General features: G+C 41.0%; 1 protein-coding gene across 2 annotated transcripts in view; it reads right to left on the bottom strand.

Moving 5' to 3' along the window:
• The window catches only part of NKD1 (NKD inhibitor of WNT signaling pathway 1), a 115,006-nt gene that overhangs the window by 39,671 nt on the left and 50,375 nt on the right, over nt 1-24,960 (bottom strand). For both annotated transcript variants that reach the window (XM_072632178.1, XM_072632179.1), the window contains one exon: nt 711-768. In XM_072632178.1, the coding sequence (XP_072488279.1) occupies nt 711-768 (58 nt within the window). The remainder of the gene's footprint in view (nt 1-710; nt 769-24,960) is intronic.

Raw genomic sequence — 24,960 nt, 5'->3', positions numbered from 1 at the left:
TGGGTGCAAAGTCTCTAGGAATAGATGAAGAAGCTAACAGTTAAAGCAGTGAAGTTATTTGACAAAAGTAACAGACAGAGCTAGTAACAAAGTGGAACTAAGCTTTATTAGCAATAATAATTATAATAGCAGATTTGCACAGAGCTTTGAGATTTGCAAAGTATTTTATGTGCATTATCTTATTGGATTCTCACAACAACCATAGGAGTTAGGTTCTATTACTATACACATTTTAAGAAGAAAAAACTAGGCTGACAGAGGTTAGTGACTCACTCAAGGCCATACAACTAGTATAGGAGGTCTCTGGGACAGAATTCAAATTTAGGTCTTCCATACTCCGTATCCATTATTCTATGCCAAGATCCAGTAGAATCCAGGTCTACTCAATCTTGATTTCCCCAATCCTTTCCTTAGAGCTCTGTGATTTCCCTTTCCTCCTCCTCCCCCTACCCAACTCCTTCCCTCTTCCCCTTCCAAACTCCTTCCCTCCTCCCCTTCCCAACGTCATCTCAGTGTGAACAGACAAGTTCCCTGGTGTGTCATGAACTGAAAAGCCAGTCAGCAAACATGGCTCCAAATCACTACTTGTTAGACTTTCTGGGAATCCTACAGGGCTGGCCCACCAGAGTTTCCCCTTCCCAGTCTTTGATTAAGGAAGCATTGTGGTCCCCTCCCAGCCTCTGATTAAGGAAGCATTCTCATTCAAGTACCTTCTAGACGAAAATGTTCCTCCCTGATTGTTTCTCGGTAAACTTCACCAGCAGGATCCTGCAGAGAGACAAAGCAAAAACACGTCTACCTTAACCATGAGCCTTAGAGTGATTACAGAATATTGAAATGTTAATGAGACACACATAGAGCTGCCAAAGTTAATTATGAAAAGAGGTTTGGAAGGTTAAAGGTGTCCCAGAAAGTACTACATCACTTTTGTTCCTAGATCCTCAGTCTGGTTAGTCACTTGAAGTGTGGGAGAGGGAAGGGAAGGCCAAAAGGAGGGAAGAACAGGGACCCCCAACTCTTTCTGCCTTTAATTCCATGGAGACATAGGTACTTGGAAAGATAACATAAAAATTCCTTTTTTGCAGGGGGGATGGGGATAAGAAGGTGATTAACATTAATTACTACCAAGAAGCCAATCCACCAAGAAAACCATAGGCAGTGTGGGGTATTCCTAGAGAAAGCCTGCTCCCTTCACAGCATCTCACCCCTAAGTCCTGGAATTGCAATGACAATACTGAAAAAGTCCTTTGGAGGATACTTTTCCACCTTCTTTCCTACTATTCCCCTTCACCTAGCTCTACTCCAACCTAACAGGACTGCTCTCTGCTCTCTCCTCCTCCTCTTAATCTATTCAATATCCCCCCCAAATTCTTTAAATCTTAAGAAGAAGCCTGTGTAAAGATAAAGAACAGGCTGGGAACTAGGAAGACATGAGTTCAAATCCTGCCTCTCACATATACTGACTGTGTGACCTTAACCTCGAGCTCCAGGGAACTCTATAAGTTGCAGAGAAGGTGCCCAACTGTACTGGTAGGTGCCTCCCCCTGTTATGGTGTGTTTGTCTTTCATTCCTGCAGAGGACCATGACATCAGGGAGATGATGACATGACTTGCACTGCACTTTGATTTGAGTGAGGAAGGGCTGTGCAAGGTCACCAGCCTCACTTTCTCCTCCTGAGCCATCTGAGTCCATTGACCAGCTATTCATCAGAACGACTGGACTTGGACCAGGATGCAGTGGGGGAACTTGACCCTTTTAGGATACACTCTTTTCACATTCGCACTTTGAGTGAGGTAAGGCCCATTCAATGAACAGACCTCTTTAAGAAGTGAGTCAAGCCTCTTCAATTAAAAAAAAAAAAATCAATCATGTTAGCAGAACAGGGAGCTTCACTGTCAATAGCTGATTATTTTTTAAATTTTGGCTAATATCGCCTACTAAAGATCACTCCCCTCTTGGACTTCACCTAGACTGATTGTATCTCTCTAATGTACTTACACATATTATAACATATCTGTATGTCTCAAATACCTACTTCGTGTCATTGGAGTAGAGTATCTTAGGTTTAGTGTTGGAAGGAACCACAAAGTAGAGGTATCAGACATGCAACCCACAACACTCCCCAGTGCTTCCCAAACCAGATTAAGATAGAATTGGGAAATATTTAACAAAATAAATAAAAATGCAATAAAATAGAGTATATTATATTTTAAAACTGAGTCAACATGCAGCCTGAAGAGCTTATGTGATCTAGTGGACCCCATTTCTGTTCGGTGTTGACCCCATTCTCATTTCATAAATAAGGAAACTGAGTCCCAGGGATGCTAAGTGACTTGTCCAAGATTACATGGACAGTAAGACTCAGATGTGGAATTTGAACTTGGGTCCTCTCATTCAAGAAAAAATGCTCATTCCACTGAAAAAATGCCTGCACTTTCCTCAGTGGTCAAAGCCAGCAATTTCTTTGGATTCTATCAGGATACTTCAAACAGTAGAGACCTCAATGCTAATGCCTCATTTAAAGGCATTTTGGGATATTAATACCCTGAGCTGACAATTAACCTACAAATACACCACCTCAATACCATTCCTCCCCCCTCTCCATTTAGAGAGGTAGATGGTACAGTGGATAGAGTTTTGGGCCTGGAGTGAGGAAGATGAGAGTTCAGATCCACCCTCAGACACTAGCTGTGTGTCATGGGCAAGTCACATAATTTCTTTCTAATTTCTTTCTGCCTCAGTTTCCTCATTTGTAAAATAGAGATAATAATAGCCCCTACCTCATAGGGTTGTTGTAAGGATCAAATGAGATTTATAAAGAACTTATCATGCTACTGGAACATAGTAGGTGCTTAACAAATGTTTGTTTCTTTCTTTTCCCTTTCCCTCCAAACTTTTCAAGTTTCTTTCTCTTATGCCTTTGTTCATCCCCTTCTTTTCAATGAGCCGAAAAAGCACCTCAGAAATCATCTAAGCCAACCCTCTCAATTTACAAATGAAGAAACTGAGGCCCAGAAAAAGGCAGGGAGCTTAGAGACCATCAGTACAACCCTCTCATTTTACATATTAGGAATAAAAGGCCCAGAATGAGGACATGACTTGCCCTAAATCAGAGGAGTAGTTAAGTGGCAGAACAAAGAGATTCAGACTCAGATCCCCTTCTAACAAGTACAGCATCCTTCTCACTATATCACCTGTCTCTTTTCCCCACCTTTTTGATTTCCATCCATTCTTCAGTGAGGCCCAGGTTAGGCCCCATCATCTCCCCAAAGAATCTCCCAGCCCACAGCAATCCCGCCCTCTTTGGAGCTCTTCGGCCACGGACTAGCTATTCTACTCCCTTATCTCTTTGTTGAGTTGTCATTGTATGTATTGCCTGTTTACCACCTTGTTAACTCTCAGATACTCGAAGCTGAGTCTTACGTATCATCTCTACATCCTCCCTGTGGCTTAACAGAAGATCTTTTACATATAGAACAGGTATTCGGGGCATGTCAAATGATTGTTTCCTGATTAGGATGTTCTTACAAAATAATTCATGCTTAAGAAATATAAACTTATATAATGTCATCTTTGAATCAGCCACTCCAGTCCACCAGAATCCAATGTACCTGCCCTCAGCTCTAGGTGTGGGGATGCGTTGGGTCAAGGTCTTTCTGGGAGGGTGACCACAGGGTTGTAACAGCTCACCTGGGTCCCAGAACAGTTCTGCTGTCTGAATTTCTCAAACAACAAAATTACTGGGGATGCTGTATTTCACATTCAGTTCATTAACAGTCAGACTGCCTCAAGTTGAAATCTTTCTCTTGAAAAGAAAAAATTCACCTCCCCCAACTCCCACAGCCAAAGAAAATCCAGGGCTCGCACTGATTTTTAAAACAAAAACAACAACAACAACAAAAAACTATTGCTTTGTACTGTACTAGGAACTAGGAAAGATTTTTTTCTCTTTTTTTAAAAGACAAATAGTTAACAGTTTACGAATTAAGTTCTTTTTCTTTGTGATTTTCTTCCTTTTTCTGAATCACTAAAGCAGACATTGTAAGTATTTTCTAAAAAGTTTTTGCAAGGTTTGATGCTTTCTCTTTTTTGTTCCCAATTACTTCAATATGATGGCATTGATTTTCTCTTTGATTTCTTGTCAATAATGATTTTCATCCCTATCACTATCAATTACTGTAATCCCCAATCACTTCCCAGCAGTGTTTGTTGCTGGCTCGAGGGCTAGTTGTTTATTTTATTAAGTTATGAATCAACACTACATCTGAGAAACCGATGACAGTGAAGCTTCCATGTTCTGGTGACATAGTGAGACAGCTCGAATTCATTAGTTGCCAATTAAGGTCATTCTTTCATGCAGGGTTATTATGACACCTATCTCTGAAAATGTAGACAATTCTTTGTTACAGATATGGGCAACCTGCCTAAATGTGCAGTGAAAAGAATATTGGAACTGGAACCATAAGACTCAGTTTCAAATCCCAGGTCTGCTATTTAGTACCTTTTGCAACCTTGTTCAAGGTTTTTCCCCACTCTGTGCCTCAGTTCCTAATCTCTAAAATGAAGAGTTTGGACTACACAATCTCTATAAAATTATGCAAGAAAAACTACTTTACAGGTTGATTCAGAGATGTCATTACTGAGACTCTAACCAAGGAGGTTATAGTAAGGAAAAATTCAAGTGTACAAAGATGTTCATAGAATTATTTGCAACAGTAAGAAGCTAGAAACAAAGTGTGTACCCAACACATTATAAGAGTGGAACAAATTATGGCATGGGAATGTAGAGGAACGTTGCCATGCTGAAGGAATGACAAATGGAAAGAATTCAGAGAATCCTGAGAAGACTTATATGAAGTGATACAGAGTGACAAGAGGAGAACCAGAAGAACAAAGTATACTGGGAGTACAATAAGGAAAATAAAAGTCAGCACGAAGAGGGGGGAAAACCCAACTCTACGGCCACCTGCAACAATCAATGTTAGTATCAGACTACCAAAATTTTCTCTTTTCTGTTAACAATCAATTGATAATCCATTTCTTTTGGTGAATATCCTTTATAAAGATGTTTGTTGGAAGTCTCTGAAAACTATTTGTCATGTCAAAACAAGATGTATCCATTCATTTTTTAAAAAAGAAAACAGATAGAAGAAATCTATAATATTCCCAAGATCTTCCTGGAGAGGTAAAACCAGGGCAGCCTCATTTTCTTCCACACCACTCTCATATCTGACATAGGCTGAGGGTCAGTTTTTGTCCAGAAAACATGTTAATATCCCCCTTTACACTCACCAGGAGTTAGGAGATGAGTTTCTCTGGAGCCCTGGAGAAGGACTAGGTCAACCACTAAATGGGTAGAGTTATTGCCAGGAGAGCCTTGCAGAGGGGTGTGTGTGTGTGTGTGTGTGTATGTGTGTGTGTGTGTGTGTGTGTGTGTGTGTGTGTCTGTGTGTGTGTGTCAGTGTCTGTGTCTGTGTGTGTGTGTGTCTGTGTGTACGTGTGTGTGTATGTATAAGGGGGATCACTTTGCTAAATTGGGGGGGGAGAGTTTTCCTTAAGACTACACAGGACTAAGAGCTAGAATAAGCCTTAGAAAAACCCATTCCAATTCTTTCATTTTACAGATGAGGAAAAGTTAAGTGAATTTCCCAAATTTATTCAGGTATTAAGAAACAGCTGAGATTTTAATCTGACTCCATATCTAGTATTCTGTTTAGTAAACCATACTGTGCTGCCCTTAAGATGTCTTCTCCCCTTTAGGCCATGTTTTCACTGTAATTTGGCTTAAATGGGATGAACACACTGGGGATGAAGGAGTGCACAGAAGGATTGAATGTCCTCCTCTCACCAAAAGGGAAAAGTGATTTGCCCAATGTCACACAAGTAAGAAGTATGTGCCTAGATCTGTTTATGGGTAAGCCAAACAATTTTTTAAATCCTAAACTTAAAATAAATTGGCTAAATTGTGATTCACTGGGATGCATCTGGGCGGTACAATAGATAGCACACTGGGCCTAAAGTCAGAAAGACCTAAATTCAAATCCAGCCTCATTTACTAGCTGTGTGATCCCAGTCACTAAATCTTGGTGTGCCTCAGTTTCCTCATCTGTAAATTGGCTTTGGCTCAGTCACTTCACTAGTACTGGGGCTACTTGTAGTTGTCCTCCACTCTTCTCCTAGCAGTATATTGGACACCTTCCAACCTGAGGGACTCATCTTCCGATGTCATCTCTTTTATCATTTTAGTACTGTCTATGAGGTTTTCTTGGCAGATACTGGAGTGGTTTGCCATTTCCTTCTTCAGTGGATCCCTTTTTGTCAGAACCCTCCACTATAACCTGTTCATCTTGGGTGACCCTGTACGGTATGTATATCTCATAGTTTCACTGAGCTACACAAGCCCCTCCACTCCAACAAGGAAGTGATCCAGCAGGGCATTGTAAAACAGGGATAATAACAGTACCTATTTCCTGGGACTGTTATGAGGATTATACAACACAATAATTGTAAAGCATTTACCATAGTGCCTGACATACGTAAGTGCTATATAAATGTTAGCTATTGTTATTGTATCATGGTGTTTAAAAAGTTCAAAAATACAATTTCTGGGTAATTTAATCTTTTTTTTAATAACACCAGCATTTTAATAAAAGGATGATCATTTGGCCATCTCTCTCAGTCCAAAGACTATCATGGCAGAGGGCTCATAGTTTATATTCCCATTGGAAGAGGGGTGTTACCAAGGGTGACAAACAACTCTGATTAACAATTAATGAGAGAATGAATATTACAATGAGGGGCTGAACCTATTCAAATGAACTTTGATTATGCCATTTACTTCTAAGTTACCTCCAACCATGGGCAGTCTATTCAAAGAATTTATCCCTACCCAAAACTAAGTAGAGCATAATGGCTGTCCTGCCTGGGTGGGGTCTGAACAAGGTTGTTAAGAAAGTTACTCCAACCTCATTATCAGTAATGTCCTTCAAGAGACAGAACTTTTGAAATTAAGACTTCAGAAAAAGGGGAGAACTCTGATCTTCCCAAATCATTGGTTATTAATAACCATTTCTCTCACTATTATTAATAGTAGTAGTAGGGATAGTGGTAGTAGTAGCAGTAGCAGTAGCAGCAGCAACAGCAATAGTAGTGGTGGTGGTGGTGGTGGTGGTGGTGGTGGTGTCAGACCACCCAGTTTGAGTTCTAGGCAGAGTTCTGTCATTCACTTGCTGTGAGACTTGAGGTAAGTCTTAATGTATCTGGGTCTGTTGTCTCATCTGCAAAATGAGGATGCTAAACTAAAGAGCCTCTAAAGTGCCTTCCATATATAAAACTATGTATGTCCTTATGATCTGAGGTCCTGCCCAACTCTAAAACTTATGATCCCAGTCCAACCTTATGGACAGGGAAAACAGAGCCCTGGGAGGTTAATGAAGTTGCCAAGATCATACAGGTATAAGTAGGAGATGTGGAGTTCAAACTCAACTTCTCTGACTACAAATTCTATCATTTTGACACTCTACCAGAGCTTCCTGGAGAAGGGAGATTTTGGGATTTTTAGGAGGAGAAGATATCATGGAGAAGGGGTACGGTCCCTTTGCTGAGGAATCCTCAAATCCTAAAAGAAAGCATGGATCCCAACTACTCCGGCAGCAAGGTAGGGCCAAGGCAAGCTTGGTACCTGAGGGAAAGAGAAGACAACTCAGGGACACTCTGTGGCCTGGTAGCAATGCAGAAAATAGCAGAAGGAAAGCACTATGCAGACAAACCACCTTATAAAGTTTCTGAGGCCCACAGGTCCACATCAAAGCATAGGAATTTGGGAGAGGGTTTGGAGAAAGGATGGGTGGTTTGGATTTTCTTTTCTTCTGTCTTCCAGACTTCATCCTCCTGAAGTTAATCTTTCTTCAGCCCTCCCCATCAGCTCATTGTCAGTCATTCTGTTCTCTAAAAGCTAACAGATGTCAGTGCCATGGGGTTTCAGAGAAAACTTGTGGTGCCCACATAACTCATTATAGTTAATGGATTCTAAGAATGTTCATGGCTTGGGACAGGCCAGGGTGAAAAACGGAGTGGGGTAGAGAGGAGGGAGTCAGTGGCTGCGCTGTGCGTAACCTTTAAACAGAAACCAAATACTTCTTTCCAGGGCCGTCTGGGGAAAATTCCTCAGTGAGCTCTTTCTTCCCAGAATACTGGGCAAAGTCAGCTAGGCCAAGCATTCCCAGAGGAAACAAGACAATTGTTGACAAGACCCATGGAGCAAGAACCCTGTCTCCCTCCAACACACGATATATTGAAAAGAGTTCAGGATGTAAAGTGTAAAGGTCTAATTTGGGTTCTGCTACTGAGCACTGCTAAAGAATAACTTTGCAAATTTCCTTCCTTTCTCTGGGTTTCAGATCCACCATCTGTAGAATGAATGAAACAATTTGACTAGATTTCTACCCCCAAGTCTTTTTCTCAGCCAACATCCTAGGAGTCATCATACAATGAATCTCAAGTCCAAAGGACTCCAGAATTTGAACTCTACCACTTAATACCTGGGTGACCCTGGATGAGTTCCATGACTTCTCTGGGTTTCAGTTTCCTCATCTGTCAAATAGAGGCTGGAATTGCTGGCCTCCTAGATTCCTTTGACCTCAGAGCTCACACTCCAGAACTCAACTAGCCAAAGAGAAAAGAAAGAGCATCCCCCACCCCTCTATCCCAGATTTGGAATCAGAGGCCCTTGGTTACAATCCCAGCTTTGTGTGACCTTGGGCAAAGCACACCCCATCTATAGGAACTCAGTTTCTTCATCTGTAGGACAAGTGAGTTGTTGTGTATCATCTCTAAATCCCATGATCCTGGAAATGTTTGAAAATCCACCCAGATGAGACTGATCATTTGGCTCAGGCCTCCCAAATTGAATTGGGTCCCTCAAGGCCTTTGAATTTCTGTCATGGGCAGCTGGTAGATAGACCACTGGATCTGCAGTCAGGAAGACCTGAGTTCAAATGTCACCTCAGATACTTACTAGCTATGTGATCTTGAGTAAATGATTTAATCTTCTTTGCCACAGTTTCTACTGCTATAAAATGGGGATAACAGTACCTGTCTTGCAAGGTTCTTGTGAGTATCAAATGAAATGATTTTTAAAAAAATGCTTAACACAGAATCTCGCACATAGTAGGGCCTATATAAATGCTTATTCCTTTCCCTTTCCCTCTTCTCTGAGGAAATGAAGATTATGGGACTCTCCCTGCCTGGTATGACAGGCTTGTACACTTCTCCTGGTCTTCCCATTTAAACAACAATGCCATTCCATGGGACCACAGTCACAAGAAACACACCAGTAGGCTGCCTGTACAGACTTAGCATCTAACAGTGGGTGTTGTTTTTCAGTAACTAAAAAGTTCTGGTCTGTGTGTTTGTTTTTCTATTCAGAAAAACCTGCCCCCAGAAGAGCCTATATTTACCATTCCCTGCTTTCTTCTACCTAACTCTTAATGTTCAGCTGTCAAGACTTCACATCTGAAACATTTTCCAGATTCAAGTCAAGTTAACAAGTCTTTACTAAGTACTTTCTATGTGCTCAGTCCCAAGCTATGGGGGTTATGAGAGAAGACAGCATGGCCTCTTCCTACAAGGTACTTACAAGACGCTTGTCTGTGCATATGAGTGCACATACACACAAGCACATGTGCAACAAGGCGCACATGCGCACAAACATACACACACATATACTTTCTCTTTCCTCCTCTTTTCTCTCTCTCTCCCCTGTAAAATGGGAGGAGGGGTCTCAGACTAGATGGTGTCTCGGATTCCTTCCAGTTCTAGAGGTATGATACCATTCAAACTTTTACCTTAAAACAAACAAAAACATTTTGTACTGTTTGATAGATTTAGGCAAACCGAGCTGAGGGTATGCTTTCATTTATAAGGATGAAAAATATAGGTTAGCTCATCCATCAGCATTTTCCCCTTCCAGTCATTAAAGTTATGCATTTGTGTATTCAAAGACCCCAGCTTCTGGGATAAGAACTCACTGTTTGACAAAAGCTGCTGGCAGAAACTAGTTATAGAACAACATGTTGCACTGCACACCAGTATAAGATCAAAATGGGTACATGATTTAGATATAAAGGCTGATACTATAAGCAAACTAGGAGAGCAAGGAAGAGTTTCTTTGTCAGATCTATGGAGAACGGAAGAGTTTATGACCAAACAAGAGATAAGAGAGCATTATGAAATGTAAAATGGATAATTTTGATTATATTAAATTTTAAAGGTTTTGCACAAATTCAATGCAAACAAGATTAGAAGGAAAGCAGAAAGATGGGAAACAATTTTTACATTAAGTGTCTCTGACAAAGGCCTCTTTTCTCAAATATACAGAGAAGTGTCAAATTTACAAGGATACAATTGATAAATCCCAAAGGATATTGAACAGGCAGTTTTCAGATGAAGAAATCAAAGCTATCTATAGTCATATGAAAAAAAAAATGCCCTAAATCACTATTGATTAGAGAAATACAAATTAAACAACTCTGAGGTACCACCTCACACCTAATATGACAAAAAGGAAAATGATAAATGTTGGAGAACATGTAGGAAAATTAGGACACTAACAACACTATTGGTGGAGTTGTGAACTGATTCAATCATTCTGTGAGTAATTTGGAACTATGCCCAAAGGGTAATCAAACTATGCATACCCTTTGACCCAGTAACACCAGTACTAGGTCTATATCCCATGGAAAAAAAAAAAGGAAAAGAACCTATTTATATCAAAAAAAAATTATAGCAGCTCTTTTGATGGTGGCAAAGAATTAGAAATTGAGGGGATCTCCATCAACTGGGAAATGGTTGAACAAATTGTGGTATATGAATGTAATGGAATACTATTGTGCTATAAAAAATAAAGAGCAGAATGCTTTTAGAAAAACTTGGACTTACATAAACTGATGCAAAGTGAAGTGAGAAGAACCAAGAAAATATTGTACACATAACAGCAATTATTGTACATCAACTATGAATGACTTGGCTGTTCTCAGCAATACAACGATCCAAGACAATTCCAAAGGACTCATGATGAAAAATGCCATCCACCTCCAAAGAAAGAACTAATAGAATCTGAATGGAGATTGAAGCATACTTTTTTTAATTTATCTTTTTCATGGTGTTTTTCTTTTGGTCTATTTCTTCTTTCATAACATGACTACTATTGAAATATGTCTTACATGACTGCACATATATAACATATCAAATTGTACTGTCTCCAGGAAGGGGTAGGTGAGGGAGGGAGAGAGAAAATTTGTAGCTTGAAATTCTTGAAAAATGAACATCAAAATTGTCTTTACATGTATTGGGGGAAAAATAAAATACGACATATATGTATGCATAAATATATTTTTAAAAAGCTATTCATTTCAATTACACAGTTTATAGATGTTTTAATGTTTTAACAACAGCAGGTTGGTGTCACTGAACTGTGTCATACATCATAAAATGCAGTATTAGTAATAATAAGAGTCAACATTTACATAATGCTTTGAGACTTGCAAAGCACTTTACATCCATTGAGAGGCAACTGATCAAGACAATAAAGTAAGAAAATTCCAAAGGACCCATGATGAAAAATGCTATTCATTTCCAGAGAGAAAATTGATGAACTGAATGCAGATTGAGGCATTTTCTTTACTTTTTTATTTTTCCCGGATTTTGTGTATTTTCTTTGGCAACAAAACTAATATAGAAATATGTTTTACATGACCTCACATATATAATCAATATCATATTGTTTGCCTTCCCAAGAGTGGGGAGGGAGAGAATTTACAACTCAATATTTTAAAAATGAATTGTAAAAGAAATTGCATGTATAGTTGGGAAATATTTAATGATTTAAATAAAGAGAGAGAGGTAGCAGGGTATAACGGATAAGGAGGCAACCTTGATTCCATAAAACTTGGGTGCCCGTCCTACTTCTGGCACATACGTGATGTGATTCCAGACAAACCTCTTAACTTCTCTGAACTCTAGACAAGTCTCTAAGACTATGAAAGTACTGGTAGATTTCCTTACCAGAGCTCACTGTAATAATAAGATCAAGGGTCCAGTCCCCATCTTTATTTAGATACTGCTTTAAGATTTGCAAAGCCCTGGAAGTACATTATATTACTCCTTTAGGTGATCTCATTTGATTTAAAGTTGAATAGGAACTTAGAAGTCACACAGCCCAACTAGAAACTGAGGGGAAGTGATGACTGAAAGTCACCTAGCAGCTCTTTAGGATTCAAACTGACCACCAATCCAATCCCAGACCTCTTTCCGTCAAATCATGCCAGTGATGGTTTTTAGATCTAAATCTGTGCCTAAATTTGTGTCTTTAGGACAAGTCACATGCCCTCCCTGGGCCTCACTTCTACCATGTTTAAAACATGGACTTTGTCTAGATCAGAGGTTCTTAATCTAAGGTTCAGGGAATCTGTAAGCTTGAATGGGGAAAAAATATTTATATTTTCATTTGAACATATCTGGTTTCCTTTGTAATCTGATGTAATTTATTTTACGCGTTTAAAATCATCATTTTGAGAAAGAGTCCATAGGATTCCTCAGATTGACAAAGTGATCCAGCACATGTGAAAGGTTAAGAATCTGGTCTAGATGGTTCCAAAAGTACTCTTCAATTGAGTGCTGCTATAGCTCCCGTCAGTTAGAATAACTACAAAATAGTAATAGCACTCTCCCACTCCTCCCCCATAAGACTGAAATGGAGAGAGGAGGGAAAAAACAAGGATATTGCTGGACAAACTTTCTGAGCCCGGTCCCCATCCCCCACCTGTTGCTCTACAGCTTACCATTGAATTATACTCCTGACAAAAGCAGGAACCATTACTCTGACTGAGTTAGTTCCTTGGTCTCTCTGTGCTGTGCCAGTTCTCACCAAAGGCAGGCCAAGGAGCCTGCAGTGAGGCACAGAGGGAAAGATGGATACTTTGCTTCCTGGAAATGCACTTAGAATATGGTTTGAAAGGTACTAATGAAGTGTTTCTTAAAGACACTTCTTTCAACCAAAAGGGTTTAAAAAATAAAGGGGGTGATATTGTGTTGTGTTCATCTTTCATTTTCAAAGAAGACCGTGACATCAGAGAAATGATGACATGACTGGCACTTGACTTTGTTTTGAGTGAGGGAGGGCTGTGCAGGTCACCAGCCTCACTTTCTTCTCCTGAGCCATCTGGATTCAGTGACCAGGTATTCATTAGGATGAGTGGAGATGACCCAGGATGCAATGGGAGACCCTGGTCTTTTATAAAGGGGGTGATATATGATTGTGATGAAATACCATGGTGCTATAAGAAGTAATGAGCAGGATGGTTTTAGAAAAACCTAGGAAGACTTAAATGAACTGATGCAATTAACTAAGCAAAATCAGGACATCGCTGTACGCAGTAATAGCAACATTGTAAGGATAATTAACTGTGAAAGACTTAGCTGCTCTGATCAATGGAATGACCCAAGACAGCTTTTAAGTACTCATGATGAAAAACACTGTCCACATCCAGAGAGGGAACCAATGAACTCTGAGTGTAAATTGAAGTATAATTTTTTTCACTTTCTTTTTCGTTCTCTTTTTTTTGCAAAATGACTAATATGGAAATATTATAATATGTATAATTGAAATCATATTGCTTACCTTTTCAATGGTTGAGGGAGGGTCTGGAAGGAAGGTGAGAATTTAGAACTCAACATTTTTTAAAAAGATGTTAAAAGTACATAATTTTTTTGGAAAAGGATTAATTAAATGTTTAAAAAAATGAATAAAGGGGCATGGGAAGGAGTCCCTTAGCATCTCCTCAAGGTAGGAGGGATAGGATGTTAAATTCCACCCACAATTAAGTTTCACCCCAAACCATAAACCAAAACAAACTCTCTAAACCTGAGATTATATTTGAACTGCAGGGCCTGAAAAGAAGATTATGTCCAGTGCTCTGTATGAGGCCGTCTCCACCAGGTCTGATGCTTTACAAGTCTCCTCCCAGCTCAGACTCCAGTTAGTTACCACTGAGATTTGTATAGAATAAAAGGGGAAGGAAAAGCAAGGCACAAAGCCATTCAGTCTTGGCTATTCCTCCTTCATGCTTTGCCCACAAGGGCCTCCTCACTGCAGGCCTTCAGTGCCCAGCCCCTTTCAAGCTTCCAAAGACATTTTAGCAGCAATTAAAATTCCTCAGATTTCTCTCGACTATTTTTATCTGCCAGAGATATAATCAACATGTTCCTAACTGTACATCCCCAGCCGTCTCTGCTTCCAACGTCTCTGAGACTTCAGCCGTAGCTAACCTTCTGGTGCTCAAGTATTTGTTAATTAGGTAGGCGGAAAGGGATCTGGGGGAAGGGAGAGAGGGAACTCTGATAGTAGAAACTTCTCTCAAAGGCTTCAAAGTCAGGCCCCAGGAACAGAAGACACCCCCCACCATCAATCTCCTCCCCACCCATCAAAGAAACAAAACAATCCACCCCCACTAGGCCCTGGGTCTCAGGCCTCAGACCCCACAGGGTCTAAACCCCAAAGCTGCATTCTCTCTGTCAGCCTCAGGCTAATATTCCACTAATATAAGTCCCTCTCTACATTCCTCTCCTGTCTTTTACATTTCCTGGAAAGGCATGCAGTCACCTCAAAGTCTACAGGAGAAAAACAGAGCCTCTTTAAATAAAAAAATATATGTATGAAGACGTCCTATATGGGTTAACCTGCTTTCTGGGTTAGTCCTCCGGAAAGTCAATCAAAGTAATGGGGTACACACAAGGAGAGAAGAACAAGAAATGAAAGCCTCACCTTCCCAGTCATCAAAAGCCCGGCTTGTCTACAAAAAGGGATCATGAAAACAAATTCAAAGAGGGAGGCAGAGGGACAGAGTGACCGGGACAGATATGGAACTAAAACAGATGATAAATAGGATGCAGCAAAGAAGAAAAATCCTTCAACTATCCCAAAGACAAGAGTCCATTAGCCAATAAATACTTAAGTCTTTACTATATGCCAGGCAAGAAAGGCAAACACAATCTCTGCTTTCAAGGAGTTCACTGTCTACAGGGGGAGAGAACATGCAAACCACCATGTACAAACAAGCTATAGACATGATAAATTGGAAATAATCAACAACAGGCACTAGAATTAAGAGGGATCGGGAAATGTAGGAAGCCAGGGAAGCTGAGAGGCAGAGAGGAGGAAAAAGGGCATTCCAGGCATGGGCAAAGCCAGGGCAAGGGCACAGAAATGAGAAGAGTGCCATTAATGAAGAACAAAGACCAATGTATAGCCATTCAGGTTTACTGAGTAAGTAAATGACATGGTCTGAGGTTGTTGTTGAGTCATTTTTCAGTCATGTCCGACTCAATGTGACCCCACTTGGGGTTTTCTTAGCAAAGATACAAAAGGGATTTGCCATATCCTTCTCCAGATCATTTTACAAATGAGGAAACTGAGGTAAAAAGTGTTAAGTGACTTACTTACTGGCTGTGTGACCCTGAGTATCTGGGACCGGATTTGAACTCATGAAGAGGAGTCTTCCTGAATTCCAACCTAGCACTCTATCCACTATGCCCCTGAGTTACCCCTAATGATCTGAAATATACTAAATCACTCTGGTAGCTGTGAAGAAGATACGCTAGATCATCATGAAAAAGTGTTTATTAGAAGCTGGGATAATGCTGGAAGAAATGTCCACTGTTGTGAATGAGCCTATCTCCAAAAGCCACTGGTGTGTCAAGAGTTTCCTTGCTAACGTAAACACATTCCTTACCATTAAACAAAACAAGGCACCCAGAGGTATTTCTCTCCTCCATAAGGGTACCAACATCAAAATGTATGTTACTGAGAAAGTACATGATGAAACTACAAGTACTGAACAAACACCAGTAAAACCTCAATGAAGACCACTTTGGGTTCAAATTATGGCTCTGACACTTATTAACTGTGTGATCTTGAACAAGTCCCTTCTCCTCCTATGAGTCCCACTTTCCTTATCTGATATATCATGGTGGTATAGAAAAAACACTGACCCCAGAGTTAAAGGAAGTGTGTACAAACTCCCTCCTGCCATTTACAGCCTATGTGACCTTTAACAAATTGTTTTCCCTCTCTGAGTCTCATTTTCCTCATTGGTAAAACATTAGGGTTTTACTAGGTGGCCTTTCATTCCTATGGTTCCATTCCCTCTGGGAGTCTTATGATCCAGAAGGGAAGATAAGATTTATACATAATATACAACTATAATCCAAGCTGAAGGATGATTGATATCATAAGTGAGCCAGTTCCCAGCTAAACACCATCCCTGTTCCCTTTCCCATAAAATGACAGCTCTTGGGAGTACAGCTAAAATCCACCATCTTCTGTTAGACTCCATCTAGAGAATTGTATCCAGTTCTGAGCACCACCTTGTAAGCTGGACATCAAGAAACTTCAATGTTTCCCATGAAGGGCAACCAAGCAGGTAAAAGGACTAGGACTTGAGGGTCAGTTGAAAGAATACTGAATATTTATCCTAGTAAGACTTGCAACAGATGATATCTATCATCTAGCATTTGAAAGGCTATCCTGTGAAAGGGCTATTATATGTGTTCTATTTCTCCCCCTTACCCCAGAAGGCATCACTCTAAGCCATAGCGGGAAGGGTTAATATAAGAAAAGTCTCCTTACAAATTCAGGTGTTCCTCAAATGGAAGGAGCTGCTGCCTCAGGAAACAGAAGGTTCCACATTCTAGGTTTTAAAGCAAAGGCTGGATGGTTATCTGGCAGCCCAAGATGGACTCTGAAGTCTCCTCCAATTCTAAGGTCATATGGTTCTAGCCAATAAATTCCAGCATTTCCATATGTCCTCAGTGATCAAATAGAAACTCTTCTCTTGGTATTTAAAGCTCTTCATAACCTGAATCCTTTCTGCCTTTCCTGTCTTCTTACACATGCTCCCCTCCATTCATTCTAGGTGCAGACATAAGGGCTTACTGGCTGTTCCTCACACATAATGCTCTATCTCTTCTCTCCATACTTTTATAATGGCTGTCCCCTGTGCCTGGAATGAAGTCCCTGACCCCCTCCCCTCAACCTCTATCTCTTAGAATATTGTTCTCCCTGGGTCAGTGAGGTGGCACAGTTAGTAGAGCACAGGCCCTGGAGTCAGAGGACCTGAGTTCAAATTTGGCCTCAGATACTTGACACTTGGTAGCTGTGTAACCTTGGGCAAGTCACTTCACACCAATTGCCATGCGTTCCCCCCTCCAAAAAATAAAAAAGAATACTATTCTCCCTCAAGATTCAGCTCAAGATCTATCTTCTGCAGGAGGCTTTTTCTTACCCCCATCCCCACCCCCTACTCCTTACTGTTCCCACAAGGTTACCTTGTATTTATCTTACTTATATGTGTTTTTGTATTTACACATATATGTGCATGTTGTTTCCCCCAGTAAAGTAGGAGGAAATGTTATACTATTATCATTGTATTCTCAACACCTAGTACAGGACCTGGCACATAGCAGATCCTTAATAAATGTTATGTCTCCCCTTTCTCACATTCTCCCCTTCCTTTCTCCCTCTCCTCTCACATTCATTCTCTCGCTCTTTCTCCTCTTCCACATTCTCTCCTTCCTATCTCCCCTCTCTCGTATTCTCTCTTTCCTTTCTCCCTCTCCTCTCCTGTATTCTCTCCTCCTCCTCCTCCTCCTTCTTCTTGCTTTTTCCTGTTCTCTCTCACATTTTCTTTCCTCCTCACACACCACTCCCACTCCTCATCTGAGAGGAGCATCTGTGTTTCTCATCAGCCCAGCAGTCACAGCAAACACCCACTACTGATGAAAGGGAGCAGGAGATGACTCCTCTCCAAAGACAAGGCTCTGGCCAGGACCACTTCACTGATCAAAGGCCAGGGGCACTGCTGTTTGCACTATATTAGCCTAACCAACCCGATTAAGTGTTCAAGTGAGCCGATCAACAAGCAGCTGCCTGATCTGTGCATCCCCTGGAGTTTCTCCCCCTCACAAAAAAAAAATAGTATTCTCCTGGGGGCTGTTTCCCCTTGTGCCAGAAACAAGGCCCTAGAGAGGGAATTCCTGATAACACAAGGAGACAGAAGTGCTTTTTTATGTGACTTTGATCACCGAAGCAAGTAAGGCTTCTATCAGCTGTCCCTGTCACTGAGGAGGCTGCCTCAGGACAGGTCCCAAATCTGCCATTAGAATAACAGGATATGCATTCTGCCCCCTATCTGGTGATATTAAATCCCTGTACACTGTGATATATTATCTCTGCACATCAAAAGGGCTGGTATGAGCATGGGGAGGGTAAAGAGACAGGCCTGAATTCCCCAAAGAATCTTAAAACACTGAATCTTAGAGCTGGATGAAAATCATATGGTTGGGGGATCCCCAAACTTGGATCTGGAAAGAACTTGGAAATCAGAGTGATAAACTTGGAACAAGAAGAACCTTAGAATTCACCTTAGATTGAGCACTGGGCTTGGAATAAGGAAGACCTAGTACAAATGGGCCTCAGATACTCACTAGCTGTGTGACCCTGATCAAGTCAACTAGTCACTGTCTGTCTGAGTTTTCCCAGCTGTAAAATGGGGATTATGATAGGACCCACTTCTCAGGATTGTTGTGAGGATGACATGAGAGCTGTAAAGCACTCAGCTCAGTGCCTGGAACATAGTAGGTACTTAGTAAATGTTTGTTTCCTTTCCTTCTCCCCTTTTCCCTACCTAGTCCAATTCCCCGATTTTAATAATACAGTTATCCCTTCCACATTGCAACTTTCCCCATTGTAGTTTCAATATACTGTGGGTTAGCATAAGAAATTAAAAGGGAATTTTGGGGGGAGTTTTAGGAAGCCAGAGATGACATGTGAAGGTCAGCAGATGACACAGAGCCCATGACCAAATGCTTAATCCAAATTTTACAATAAGGTACTGTAAACACCCCATAAGAAAAAAATTCAGACTTCTTCTGTGGTGCAAAAGGAAGATCAAAATATTTTACACCAACTTTGCACACACAGGGACTATCCCCCTAACCCCAGGGAAGTGGAAGGGATAACTGTAATGATGATGATGATGATACATGGTATTCACAGAACACTTTAAGGTTTGCAGGATGTTTCACAAATATTTTTCTCATTTTATCTTTACAAAAACCCTGAGAGGTAGGTGCTATTATTTTATTCCTCTCTCTCCAGTGATGAAACTGAGGTAGACAGGGGTTAAATGACTTGCCCAGGGTCATACAGCTAAGAAAAGGTTTGGGGCTGGATTTGAAGTTAGGTCTTCCTGATTCCAAGTCAGGTACTCTGTCCACTGTATCTCCTGGCTGCTTGTTTTATAGATGAGAGAATGGAGATGTAGGGAAGTCAGGTGATTTGCTTAAGGTAAGATATGAGAGGCTGGGGGAAAAAGTAGATTGGATGGTCTCTGAGGTCACTTCTGGTCCTAGTTCTATGAATTAAATCCAGGTCCCCTGAATCTGAACACAGTGTTCTTCCCACCAGGATGTCCTCTCTTACTCCGTCATTTTACAAAGGAGAAAACTGAGGCCCAGAGGAAACTGACATGCCCCTGAAGACTCTCAGACAGAGGAATAACTAACCAAGAGAAATGGAAAACATTTCCTCTCTTGCATCCCGAATCTCCTGACTCCACCCAAGAGCTTCCACCATCCAAATATGATTGTGAGCTGAGAGAAGCCTTGCATGGATGCAGAGGGTTGGCTTAACTGGCTGCCTCCCACAAGCCTGATGTACTTGACTTAAGTACTGTTTTTCCATCCATTTATAAAACTCAAACTTCAAAAGTTTGGGGTTTGGCCGCTTTCTCTAACTTAAATAAATTAATGTAATAGGAAACTCTAGTTCTCTGTTTTGGAGTTCTCACTTTCTAAGGGAAATACTGGGATGGTAGACAATGTTAACAAAGACAATATGTACCAGACTGAGAAGTTCTGGCCCTGCCTCACCAAGGGTCGCTCCTTCTGCTCCCAGCCTTCACCACCTTTCACAGATAGCTAGGCTCTCATCAGGATGATGACTGCTTATCAGCTTGCCATAAGGAATAGTTGAATAGACCTCTATTTACCTCTCTGACCTCATCATAGCCTCCTCCCATCTTCAGAGACATTTTTCTCTATCCATCATCCCTACAGCACTATGTGAGTTAGGAACAAACTTAGAAGACAGCATGATGAGCTGAAAAAAACCTGTGACTTAGAGCCAGAAGTCCTAAGTCAAACTCCACCTCTGCCATTTATGACTTCTGTGACTTTGGGCAAGTCCCTTAACCTCCTTGGGCCTCAGTTTCCTTATCTGCAAGTTGAGAAAGTGGGACTAGATCAATGGTGCCAAACTCAAGTAGAAATGAATCCCTGCTGGCCACATACTAACTTAGAAAAACACAAATTAACATTATCTATGTTGTATTGTATTTTCATCTATTTTGTTAAACATTTTCCAACTACATTTTAAACCTGATTCGGACAGCACTCCTGGTACTTGTGGCTAGAGTTTGATTTTCCTATATTAGATGAACTCTAAGGTTCCTTGTGGCTTTAAGTCTATGATCCAATCATCATAAGAAAGTAACTTTTTAAAAAGTGGAAGTAGACGGACAGTCCGGGCAGTCATCAAGTGGAAGGAGCCACAGACTAGAAATCAAGAGTGCCGATTCCCCCCATTTTACAGAGGAAGAACCTGAGACCCTAAGAGATTAAATGACTTGCCTAAGGTTATATGGTGGAAGAATTGGCTTTTGAAGTTAGGTACTCTGATGCCAAATCCAGTAGTTTTTCCACTGTTCCAAGTTACCTCCCTTACTAGCTGTGTGATTCAGGGTATGTGCCCTTCCAAAACTATAGTTTCTCATCTGTAAAATAGATATAACAAATAAATAAATAAAATGGGTGTTGTGAGGAAACCCACCCTTAGAATTCTTTCAAATAGTTCCCCTAGCAGCCTGTTCTAGTCCCTGAAATTCCACCACTGGAGATATATTTCTTTGGAGTGAACACTGCACCCTATAAGGCCTTCTTTTAAAAAAATCCTTAGGGTAAAATATAATCATTACTAACACCTTGGTGTGGATAAGTTGACCAGGACTGTTTTTTGGGTAAGCAAAAGAACATTGGGGAATGGGAGCAGAAGTCATTAAAAGGGAGTAGATACAAGATGTAGTAGATACAAGAGATATTCCTTGAAAATTTCACAATGACCTAAATGTTCCCTGACTAAAATTTTATCTGGATTAAGAAAATAAACAGTTTACATTTACAAAGAGCTTTAGTGTTTACAAAGCTCATTTTTAAAAACATTAAGGAAAATTGAAGGCTAAGACAGAGGCAGTATGATACAGTTTTTTGTTTTTTGAAACTGAGTTATGAGTCAGGAGACTTAGGATTTAAGGTTCTAATTGTAGCTCCAGAATTAACTCCATTCTAGCTCTTAGCCTTGGGGATGTCACTTCCCTTTCCTTGGATTCAGTTTCATCATCTATAACATGGAAACAATATTTGTCCCTACCTATCCCAAAGCGGTATGCAGGGGAACAAGTGACATTAACATTTCTATTTCTATTTACTTTTGTAAAAGTATCTTTAAAAGATACACTATACACCAGGAGTCAGGAACCCTTTCAGAGTGAGGTACCACACTGGTGAACGAATATTTGTCTGGCATGACAGAATGAGGGGGACTGGTGGCCAGGGAATGTTGAGCCAAGGGGCCTGTCTCTGGCATATGTGATGCAGGCAATCTTCTCCTGAATCACACCACACAAAGAATTATTGTCATTGTTCTCTGACCCAGGGACTAAGTGGTCAAAAGTTCCCAAATGTCACTGCACCCTCCAACTGCTTCCTTTACCAAACCCACAGCAATGGCCAGGAAAAGGGGGCAGAAACAATCCTTGCTTTGCTCCTGGCTGCTGCCAAAAGGCAAGTCTGCCTCACAGTTCTTTTAGCTGTAAACACACAGGAAGCCTGAGAGTTGGCGGGACCCTTTTTTGTGGTCATGTAACTCAGAAATGACTTTGATTCCAGAAATTGCAGCTGGCAAGCATGGGGCTCCCAACCAAGGAAGTCACTTAGGGCACCCTAGGGGAGGCATGCTTCTCCAAAATGCACCCCCCCAAATAAAAAAAAGTCCAATTCAGGGAAATGGGGTACAGCTGGGGAGAGGAAGAGAAACCTAAAGATGTTCTAGTCACAAATCAGGCCACACCCCGCTCCTCTCTTTCCAAATAGTCAAAGCACTGGCTGGGAATTTTCAACCGAGATTAAAAAAAGGCTCCAAAGAGGCTGTTGTGGGCCTTTGGAGCCAGCTGTCCCCTCCCCACCGAGCCTGTCGCGGTCCTGGCCCTTGGCTCACCATCCTCGTGCGCCAATTAGTCTTTAGAGAAATCTAATACGCTGCACGTGTGAAACTCACCCTGCCCCAGCTGAAGGAAACTGGCACTACTGCCACCCCCACCTTACCCCTCCCTGGGCTTAAGTGGGCATAAAGGGAAGGCCAGTGAACCTTCTCAGATCAGCGGGGTAGCTCACTAAATCAAGTTGCTGAGCGTCTAATGGAACAGAGCCAGCTGGAATTCGAAGAAGGTAGACCAATAGGAACACAGATGAGAGCTGATGGACCGTGAACGATCCAAAAATCTACCTCAAAGCTTTTGCCCACAGACAAGGAGCAAATGACTCAACGCCTTCCCCATACCAAAGAAAACAGTTGAGCGGACTGGTGATCTCACCCATGGGGGCAGTCCCTCCATCAGTACAGATAGCAAACCCATCCACACATTCTTATCCTGTGTGATTCTCAGTCATATTCTTTCACAAATCCTTACAGGGCAATGGGGAATGCACTGGATTTGGAGTCAAAGGACCAGACACTATCATTCTATAAGCTCAATCACTTATTAGCTATGTGATATTGAGCAAGGCAATTAGCTTCTCTCAGCTTCAGTTTCCTCAGCTATAAAAATTAGGGGGTTTGACAAGCTTAGGAATTCTTAATCTTTTGGGGATCATAGACCTCTCCACCAGTCTGGTGAAGCCTAAGGAACCCATTCTCAGCATGTTTTTAAATCCATAAAATAATATCCATAAGATTACTCAGGAAATCAATTCTATTGAAATAGAGATATGAAAATAGTAAGAAAACAAGTTCACTGGTCTGAGGTTAAGAACCCTTGAACTTAGATGATCTCTAAGGACCAGGCCAACTCTAGATCTAAGACACTTGAGGATCTACCCTGTGTCCTCTCAGTCTTTTACTACTTCAACCCAACATGCTTGTTGTCTATCTATAATCCCTTGATCTCGCTATAATGACTGACCACATATCTCCTACTTTGATACCTCATAGTAGAGTAGAAGTGAGATCCCAGATTCACAAAGACTACCTTAGAACACAACCTCTGGCAGATTCCAGCAAGCTCATGCATGGTCTCAATAACAGACTGTCTGAGAGCCATCCTCACTAAGTATGGAGGGACTCAGCAGCATCAGCAGCCCCATTACTCACTGAGTGATAAATTCCTTGTCCATGGTGCCTCAATGAAAATGAGCAAAACCAAAAAGCAATGCTACTACTATTAATAATAATAACTAACTATGAGCCAGGTACTGCGTTATACAATCATTATCTCATCTGATTCTCACAACAACCCTGGGAGGTAGGGGCTATTATTATCTCCATTTTACAAATGATGAAACTAGGGCAGAGGTTAAGTGACATGCCCAGGGTCATATAGCTAGTAAGGGTCTAAGGTGGGATTTGAACTCAGATCTTTCTGACTCCAGACTCAATGCTCTATCCATTGTGCACCTACCTGCTCCAATGGATTTCCACACTTTGTGCCACCTAACTTCCTCAGTAATAATAGTTTGTATGTATTATGCATGAATATACACATATATGTGTATATATGTATATATGCACATTGTAATATATGTATATATGTGCATACATATTGATATATTGCCTACTACTAGGCATTATGCTAAGCACTCTATAAATATTATCTCCTTTAATCCTCACAACAACCCTTGGAGGTAGGTGCTACTATTATCCCCATTTTACAGGTAAGGAAACAGAGGTTAAGTGACCTGTCCAGGATCATACAACTAGTAAGTGTTGAGGCCAGATTTAAACTCAAGTCTTTCTGACTCCAGGCCTAGCATCCTACACATTGGGTCACTTAGCTCCTTTGGCATTGAAAGACAGAGCAATAGCTTGCCAACAGAATGAAAATTTTCATGTTGGAGGCAATCCCTACAAATATAGAGTAAAAGATGATCCTCTCTACTTCTAGGCATCTCCATACCATTGATGGTCCCCAAGGAACCTTGTCCCTCCATCTGAACTGTCCTGATCTCTGACAGGTGGGTCTTCACTTTTGTCAAGAATCTGTTCTATATCAGGCTTCCTTCTCATCCCCACACTACTCAAATGCTGTCCTCCTCACCATCACCTCCAGCTCCCTCTTAAATCTTGTTTACCCCATTTGAACATGAGCTCCTTAAGAACAAGGGCTGTATTGATTACTTGTATTTCTATCCCCTAGTACTTTGCACAGTGCCTGGTAGATAGTAAATGCTCAATAAATGCTATATCTCTTTATCTTTCTATCCAGATGCCACATGAGTCATATTTGGCAGGAAGTCAGGAACCAAAATGTTTCTCTTTAATCATTTTCCACAGCTCAGTCAGCCACTTCCCAGTGTGAGCTGCTATCCTCCTTACTTTCCACCTACCCAAACACTGCACCTTTCACGGACCAACTAAAACCTCATTATTCAAAGAAGCCATCTTCAGTGATCCTAATTTATTTTGATATATTCTTCTCTGCTCTCTTAAAATGGTTATAATTCTTATAGATTCATTTTATCATTTTTCTGGAAGAACCACACAAATCACAGACTCTTGGACTTAGAAAACCCCT

The sequence above is a fragment of the Notamacropus eugenii genome, chromosome 1, assembly GCF_028372415.1.
Source record: "Notamacropus eugenii isolate mMacEug1 chromosome 1, mMacEug1.pri_v2, whole genome shotgun sequence".
Taxonomy (NCBI): domain Eukaryota; kingdom Metazoa; phylum Chordata; class Mammalia; order Diprotodontia; family Macropodidae; genus Notamacropus; species Notamacropus eugenii.
This window is presented reverse-complemented; position numbering and strand designations above follow the sequence as displayed.